This window comes from Otolemur garnettii, unplaced genomic scaffold, assembly GCF_000181295.1.
Source record: "Otolemur garnettii isolate 467f Iridium unplaced genomic scaffold, OtoGar3 scaffold00022, whole genome shotgun sequence".
Classification (NCBI taxonomy): Eukaryota; Metazoa; Chordata; class Mammalia; order Primates; family Galagidae; genus Otolemur; species Otolemur garnettii.
Genome location: NW_003852417.1, coordinates 19,416,668 through 19,425,715, shown reverse-complemented (window position 1 = coordinate 19,425,715; position 9,048 = coordinate 19,416,668). Strand labels below are relative to the sequence as shown.

At 44.7% G+C, this 9,048-nt stretch overlaps 1 protein-coding gene across 1 annotated transcript in view; it reads right to left on the bottom strand.

The window, feature by feature from the left end:
• The window catches only part of LOC111724356 (phospholipase B1, membrane-associated-like), a 43,871-nt gene that overhangs the window by 2,876 nt on the left and 31,947 nt on the right, over positions 1-9,048 (bottom strand). The window contains exons 8-10 of the mRNA XM_023511822.1: positions 7,821-7,908; positions 7,453-7,504; positions 5,508-5,594 (exon numbers count right to left, since the gene is read on the bottom strand). Of these exons, the coding sequence (XP_023367590.1) occupies positions 5,508-5,594; positions 7,453-7,504; positions 7,821-7,908 (227 nt within the window). The remainder of the gene's footprint in view (positions 1-5,507; positions 5,595-7,452; positions 7,505-7,820; positions 7,909-9,048) is intronic.

The following is a 9,048-nucleotide window of genomic DNA, read 5'->3' as shown; positions in this document are numbered from 1 at the left end:
GGTTTTGTTTTCTTTGTCCATTTGCTGGTTTCCCCAACCCATCATCCACCAGGGAAAAGACAAAATTTCCCCCAGGTGAGATGTCCCATATGCAAAAGGGCAAAGTCAAGGTTAGAGTGAGGTAAGAAATGCCTGGCGTGATTCTGAAGCCCAAGCTGAGGGATGGGAAACTCATTACTCCCAATGGCAGACGGGGCTGCTTTTTTTTCCTGAAGAAAACCAGGGCTGAAGGGGAAACAACTAACTCTGGATTTAAGGCCCCAGGTGGGCCTCCTAACTTCCACACGGTCCTATTTTATCAGCCTCCTTCCTGCCACACTTGCCCTAAGAGAAGAGTTCCCAGAGAAAGAGCAAGAGTGGGCCCTGTCCCCTGAGTATTTAAATATATCGCCTACCCGCCCAACACAGCCCATTCTCCCCTTCCCGCAGATAATGAAAATAATAAATGAGAGCACCTCTAAAACCCACCTGATTTGCCTTTTCAATGTGAAAAATAAAGTTTACATGGCAAATTCCTGAGCTGTCTGCCAGCTGACTGTCCCCTGAGGCAAGCTGGCTCAGATAGGCCAAGGAGCTGTTTCCTAGGGGGACACAGGCAGTGACTCTGGAGACAGCTGCCAATCTCCAGCTGGGATTGCAGGGACACCCCCCCCCCAGCAGAAGGAAACACAATGTCCCTGTCCCATAACCGTCCACCCTGCTTTGGTGTCAGACTGGCCTCAGGGAGCCGAGCGCAGCTGGGTCTGTTGTGACAGCCAGCCATAAAGCCTTCTGTCTGGTTTCTTCTGAGTCTCTCCCTGTGCGTCACATTGAGAGTCACACTTTCTTTTTGAAAATTGTAGGGAATTCTAGAAACATCCTCACCATCCATCTGTGCCACATTTGGGACATTCATCGTCCTTGCAGAGTGCTGGGGGAAGTCCTGGCTGCTGCTTCCCTGAGTGTGAGTCAGGGCTCCTGCTCAGGGCTGCAGATGGGAGCGGGCCCATCTGGTCACTCAGGCACGGAAGGGTCCTCACTTAGGGCACCAACTGTCCCTGTTTCTTAGTGGAAGACATTATGCCCCTGTAAAATGTCCCTCATCTAAAAGGTCACATATCATAAACTTATCCTTGAGCCCAAAGTCAGGAGAAAGCTTACTTCTCCAGATGAAACTGTGCATTGCTATTTATGTGTTTTGCCCTCATTCGGAAGAAAGCCTTTCATCAAAACATGTGCCTGAACTCTTGGGATTTATTACAAGCAATAGGATTATTCAGTCAAAAGATAGGAACTATTTTAGGTCTCTTGAACCACACTATCAGTTACCCTCCAGGGGCTGCCGCTTGTTTCCAAAGGCATTTGCAGTGGAGAAATGTCTGTTTTCCTGCCATTATCAACTTTCTCAATTTTTTTTTCTGATTTTTAAACATCTTACTTGTTAATAAAACTAGGCTTTAACGAGAGTCCGGACCCTAAAAGCATCCTGGTGTCACTGCTATAAGCTGGGTAATCATTTACCTCTGAAGCGCCTACATTAGGATAGCCACACCTACCACAGAGGCCTTCAAGAGGCATTGGCACGGCCTGAGGGATAGTTTCTGACTTTGTTTTCTATGGCTTTGGTCTTAAGCCCTGAAGAATAAATGTGGACACAGACTCTTGTCTATTCCCTATGAAAGGAGCCCAAAGATCTCTTCAAGGGAGGAGAATTCCAGGTCTTAAGGAAGGGCAAGACAGTAATTTATCACGTCTTCTTAATAGTAAAACCCTTGTTCTCATTTGGACTTTCAGGAAGTCCTTGGCACGTCACATGTAGAGGCAGAGCTACTTGAAGGTGGTGACCAGGTGACCAGGTACCTGCCTTCTCAGTCTTGGCCCTAGGTGGCACTTCCAGTGGCCCCAGGACTCTACAGAGCACATTTTGATGACCACTGAGGGAGAGAGATTTACCTGAGATGTGCTTCAAGGAATATAAAGATGCCATATAAGAACTTCTAAATGGGGGCGCTGAGCTGCACCCCAGGATCAGCTGGAAGAGGGAGATGTGGCCAGAGTCACTACCAGGAAGAGAAGGAGGTAAGTGGTGGGCCTGGGCTGCACAGGGAGGACCCAGGGAGCCAGGGAGTTAGACCTAGGAGCCATAGTGCCTCTTGGGGAGGCAAAGTGGAAGTGGGACTCATTCTGGGCTCCAAGAATAAATTCTGCAGTACCTAAGTGGTCTCTGTAAAAGGAAAATCAAGATGGAAAAAAATGGAATAAAGAGGGAACTTGAGGGGAAGCTGGCAAGTGTTGCTAGCATGAGCTAAATTTCTAGAGATCAGTTATTGGTTTATAACTATTGAGAAACTAGAAGTGAGGTATAATTACCTTTGTCTTAGGTTCGTAACCAGTTAAGAGTGTGATAGCTCATGCCAATAATCCTATCACTCTAGGGGGCCAAGGTGGTAGATGACTTGAGCTGAGGAGTTCAAGACCAACTTGAGCAAGAGTGAGCCCCATCTCTAATAAAAAATAGAAAAATTAGCCAGGTATAGTGGTGCATGCCTATCGTCCCAGCTACTCAGAAGGCTGAGGCAGAAGAACTGCTGGAGCCCAGGAGTTTGAGGTTACAGTGAGCTAAGATGATGCCACTGTACTCAAGCTGGTGTGACAGAACAAGACTGTCTCCAGGAAAAACAAAAACCGTGGGCTTTTAAACATGAGTAAACTTAATCCATATGTCCATATGTATCAAGACGACTAGCTCCTCAGGGAATTTCACATGTTGACAAAAATCATTAAGTTTGGGAACAATAAGTGTTGGAAGGGTTGTAGGGAATAGGTGCTCTCAGGTACTGGTGGGAATATAAATGAATTTGGCCTCTTTGGAGGTCAATTAGGCAGAGCCTACTCAAATTCAAAGTGTACATATCCGATCGGGGCTCCCAGTCTTGTTCCCGAAGCAGATCTAAGGAAATTTCAAAGCAGGTCTTTATCCCCCAAAGAAAATGGAAAAGGTGATAAAAAGTCAAAACTCCAGATCAAGGAGCCAGTCTCATCCCACTTCCTCCCTACCTGTTCTCCCCTCAAAGGCTCACTCTGTGTCCCTTCCACCAAAAAAAAGATACTTCAAGATCCTGTTTGAAATCTAGCTGGAAGTCAAGATCAAGGACCATCTGGAGTTGAGAGATGAACCTCTAACCCTGCATTCTCTCACACTATTACAGAACACTTTCACACTCGCTTAGGCAGCTACTCTTCCGAGTCTGCACTTGGCCTCTTTTGCAAGAAGAATCTCCTGAAAGCAGGGGCACACAGAAATCTGATTTGTGGCCAAGTCTGATGAAAAGATAAGGTTCTAAGAAAATGGTGTTGTGAAGTCAAAGACCTTCTCCTTTCTTTGCAGAATTAACCTTGATTTTATACCTTTTGAGTTAAAATGACTTTTGTGACGAGTAAACTCATTTAGATTTTTTTTAAAGGATCTGCTTTTCAGATTTCAGCAGGCTCTGCTACAGGGGCACTGTTAATTAAAAAAATAGGAAAATGAATAAAACAACTGTTTCAAGCTTTGAATACTTAAGGCTTTAGAGGGAGAACCAATTATAATGATTTTTTACAAAGCTTGAGTTATGTAAAATTTAAATAAAAGTTTGCTACCAAGATACCTTGTTTGAATAGGTCACTATTAAATTCCTTTAAATGTTGATATCTGCCATTTGTGGAAACAATGTAAATTCTCCTTAGAGTAAAGCAAGGCTAGACTCAGACCAGCAATAAATTATTTAGGTTGGATGAAAAAAAAAAAACAAAACCAAAATGGGGACCTGCAATTCTATGTTTAAGTGTTTAAGCAATTTTCTTCAAACTGTTTTGGCCTTGACTCACGATATGAGACATATTTCTTGACACAGTCCATATAGAAATGAAGCAAATGTCTTCTAAGCCAACATTTACCTTACTATAGGCAATAAGTGAGAATGTTTTCTAAATTTATTCTATTCCATTTTTTACAATTTTGGTCACAATCCTTTAAACTGATCTTTTGACCCACTAGAGTACTTCACTACACAACTTGAAAAATTACTATATCTGGAAAAACACACATGTTCAAATATCAATGTTAGTAGGTACCATGGTCAAGAGTGGGGTTGGGCAGTGATCTTCAACCACCGTGCCACAGCACACTGGTGTGTGCAGTGAGAGGATCTTAGATGTGCCATGAAAAATTTTAAAGATAATTAATTAAATTATGTTTGAAAGAAGTTCAAAGCACAGTAAATTTTTCTTTTACTCTTTCTTGGATCAGCATAATTCAAGTGTGCCGTGGAAGTTTAACTCTAGGTTCAAGTGTGCCATGAGATAAAAGAGGGTGACAAACGCTGGGACTGGGGCAGAAAATAAACAAGGCACGTAAATTTCACCTGGCATTGGAGAAAAGAGAAGGTAAACTGAAATAAAACCCTTCATTATTTATATGCTATGAACCCAGAGGCTCTGCAGGCATATTAGCCCACAACAGCTGGTTGGGGAAGGTAGATTCCATCAGCATCCTCCAGGGCCCGATATCACTAAAGGAAGGGGAGTTCTGATGGGCCAAAATCAGTGGGAACCTGGAGCATTGGAGGAAGATAAGAATATCTGTAGCAGGAGAAGGATGCAGAAGAGGGAGAGCAGGATCTTGAGAAACTCCCCCCATCCCTGTGCTGTGAGGCCCTGGGAGACGGCGGAGAGGACAGATGGGCGGGCAGTTGGACTGCCACTGCATCAAGGACAGGGCCAGTGCAGTGTCAACCAGACTTCGGGCTCCATGTGCCATCTCCACCACTGTGGCCTAGGTTTCTAAGCCACTGCTTATAATATCACTGGGTCCTGATCTGGATGACCCTTTGTAGACTCAAGTAAAAAGTTATCATCAACATAAATAATACATGGAGCTGCATGTCTTCTATCGTGTTCCCAGGATAAGTCAGAGACAAATGCAGCCTTCCCATCGCGAGCAGTGCTTGTGGGGTGACGACAATGCACATCCTGCTTTATTTCCTAAATTCAGTACTTGTATGAAGTCAGAATTAAAAGAGGTAAAATAATTTTTAACCACTTAGGAGGCTAATTTTCCTCAGTTGCAGAGTAACTGTTGACTTAGCTTATCTACACCTCAATTTCCTTTTCCTGACATGAGGGATGGTAAGTAAAAACCACCTGTTCCTTGTGATGGCTTTGATGCACAACATTATGAATGTGCTTAATACCACGGAACTTCACACGTTAAAGTGTTTAAAATGGTCAGTGTTATGTTACGTGGACTTTACCACAATACAAAAGTTGAAGGAAACCTCACACCCCACCCCCGCCACAAAACACATGCCCACACGTTTCCCTGTGCATCCACCTCTCCAGTCACCACCCCCACTCCCACCCCCCTGCTCCAATTCTGAAATAGGTCGCACCAGTCCAGCCTGACAGGTGGGGATCAGGCAGGCTTAGCTGACTCTTCCCCAACCCCAGCATTTGCCATCCCTCAAGCCCCCCAGCCTGCAGTTTACCTGTTGAGCAGAGGGACACAGGAAACACTGGCTTGCGTTGCTGAAAAACACGTTGATGAGCTTCCAGTCAAGTTGAAAGTCAAGTTGCTGAGGAAGAGGGCAACAGCGTGAAAAGGATACAGTGGTAAGAACTTGAACCAAAAGAACTTTTCTTTTCATGTCTTTCCATTTCCTAACCCACCCCCTTAAAATTGCCCATAGGGATTTTCCCCCCCAAAATACGAAGTATATTTTAGGCACCTAAAGTGCTTCTAACTGCTCTAGGAGGCAATTTGACAAAATAGATCAAACACATTTTTCAAGGGGCATACTTTTTGATCCAATCATTCTATTGTCCAAAAGGTATTTTAAAGGAGTAAGGACACCTGAAAGATTTAGCTATAGCAATGAAGGCTTTTCATAAGAATGAGAAACTGGAAACACATAAATGTCTAAAATAAGGCGGTTGTTTCATAAGATGAACTCTATGCAGCTATTAAAACAATGCTGGAAAAACGTAATTATTGTTATAGGAGAATGTATTGTTATACATTGCGAAAAGCATGTTATAAGAAGTACACACATCCAGTAACATCCCTGTTTTATACAACATATACAGATGTCAATGCTTAGAAAAAAATATGAAAGGGGATATATATACCCAATTATTAATAGTACTTATCTTTATATTAGGTTTAAGGTTGGTTTTAATATTCTTTTTATTTATCTGTGTTTGCTGACTTTTCTGTAATAAACATGCATTACTTATGTAACAACAACAAAAAAAACTTTTGTTTTGTTTTTTAAGAGGCAGCCAGTATAGTATAGGAACACTAGACTGTAAATTAGGCACCTTAGATATTAGCTCTAACTAGCTGTGTGGACTTGAACAAGTCACATGACTTCTTGGAACTTCAGTTTCCTCATCTGGAAAATCACAGGGTTGGTGTCCACTATTTTGCACTATAATCATATTATTATTTCAGAAATTCTGGAATTCTCCCCTTAGGGGGAAACAAACTCTTTACAGCACAGCTCCTGCACTGGTCACTAGGCCTGTATGACTTAGAATGACTTTCACTTTAATTCATGAATCTTTAACAGATGCATGGCTGGCTGAGACCACAGCTTCCCTTGGCCCGTGGTCTAGGCTCAGAGATTGATTAGGGCCACCTTGCTGGCCTTGATTTGTTATGTTTCCATAAGGACAGAAAAAAGATTGAAGGGTCTTTTTATAAACTTACATAAGGTCTGACAATTAAGTTCACGAACTCATCCTAGAACAAGTGCTTTGTAAGATGGGCTAGGAGCTGGCGGCAGTGCATAGCTTCCCAAGGGAGTAATTTGAAGATGACGGTAGTGATATTCAGCAATGAGGTTTTTCTAGGATGAGTTCATGAACTTAATTGCCTGACCTTGTATACATTTTGGACTGAAGAATATCTAAATTACCTTCACCCTAAGAACTAAAATTAATATGGTAATTCTTAGTAACAGCAACCACTGCTACAATGACAGCTACAGACTTTTATTGATCATTGACTGTCCCAGGCCTATCTAATACCTCACTTAATCCCCTCTAAAACCCATGCTGCAGGCTTTCTTATTATCCCATTTCATAAATCGGAAAACTGAGGCTTAGATAGGTTGTGCCTTAACCAACATCACACAGCTAATAGTGGAACATTGAAACTCAAACCAGTCACATCCTGGACCCCAAGCTCTCTGTCAGCTCCCTATGTGACTTTTAGCAGGACCACACAGAAACCATTCTGAATGTAAGAATGTGTCCCTTTTCTTTAACAATCTCCAGAGAATGGCCATGGAAAGTACATTTTTGAAGAACCTAGGGCCCCCTAGTTGCTGAGCTCCTGGTAAAATGGCACCAAGGCCATCATTACTTTGGTCTGATTGCTTCCTAGCAAACATGGGCAGCCCAATCGAGCCTGGTTAGAGGAATTCTTACTGGGTTCTCCTTCATGCTTCTCACCAGTTCTTGAGCCTGAATCCATAAGTCTCTGTGCCGAGGAAGGAAGCGGAGAGAAAAGCAGTTAAATGTTTTGTCGACGGCTGGAAGCTTGGCCCTTGCTGCAGCTCAGGTGTCAGTCTCTGAGCCTGCACCACCTCTGGCTCTGAAGGGCAGACATTGACCTGCTTTTTAAAATTAGGCCCTTCAGGCAGACTGAAGTCAGCATGGGAGAGGCATTTTGCCTTTGATCTCATACAGACCTCTATTTTTAAGCTTTTGGACTTTGCCAGCCCCCAAGTCCTCCCACCTACAAGCCCAGGGCCAGCAGAGATGCATAACCACAAAAAGACAGAAAAAGAACTCACTCAGCACCATGGTGGGCTACAGCCCTTTCCCCAGGACACATGGGCGTCAGGACAGAAGGGTTGAAATGCTGGATGATGTCTGAAAGGACTGAAGAGAGAGCTGGGTTGAGGCCTGCAGCAGCACAGCTGGAGGTCACTTCTGAAGGCTGACCCCCTCTCAGGTGAAGACCCAAGGTCACTGCCCTATTCCAAGGTAAGGCCCTCACACCCTGCCTTGGGCCATGAGGCAACCCTATAGCAGGACCCTGGAAGGGAAGGAGATAAAGGCGAACATTTGTCAAGTGCGAGGCCAGGCCCAATGCCAAGCCCCCTTCATGCTGTCTCACTCGATCCTCAGTAGCAAACCTCTGGCAGTGTTATTCCTAATTTAGTACAGGCCTGAGGCCTCACAGCTAACTGAGGCTGCCGGGATTTGAACCAGAGTTCTTGGACAGGAAGCTTTTAATTGTTCTGCACTGCTGCTTCCTTAGAGAAAGCCATGCTGGGACAGGGGCTCAGGCTGCCTTCCAGCCCCCCTCCCTCCTCCTGAGAGTGACAGCAGGGCGGGAAAGCTCCAGGGAACTCGCTGAGAACACGTCCCAGAGCTGACAGCCAGAGGCCTGCTAAAAATAGCGCTGTCAGGAGCAGTTAAGTTGTGTCCCACTCTGAGAGAGGAGAGGGCAGAGTGGGGAGAGTGTCATGGGAGCCAGACGCTTCCACCATCCTAATCCCCTTCTTTCCTTGCCCCCATGAAGTGCCTCAGGGCTTTACAGCCTACGGATCCAGCAGAGGGCTTTCAAGGAGCTCCTGATGTTGTGCCAGCAATGATGGGGGGAGGGGGAAGGGCTGGCCTGAGGTCAGGACACTGGTCCCATGGCTTTGTTATTGTGAGCCACCTGACTGGTCAGCACCTTGGTTTTTCACTTTGCTCTAAGCAGGTGCCCATTCCCACCGTGGTGAGAGTGGAAAGTTCCAAGCCCCACTCTGGGCTATAGGGACAGCATGCTGTGTGCACGGGGGACACTAGCTCCCTCACATGAGGATAGTCTGCAAGGACCAATGACAAAACACAAACCTCTGGGGAGAGGTCTGAAAGAGACTGCTTTCCAAATGAAAGGTACCATATTTTCCCTGGATTGCTTCTCTGTAACCAAACACGACTTGAGATCTTTTCACATAGATTTGCCCATCATTTTGTTTCAAGTCTGCTGTGTACCTGGCCTGTCCTCACTACCTCCCTCTGTCCCCC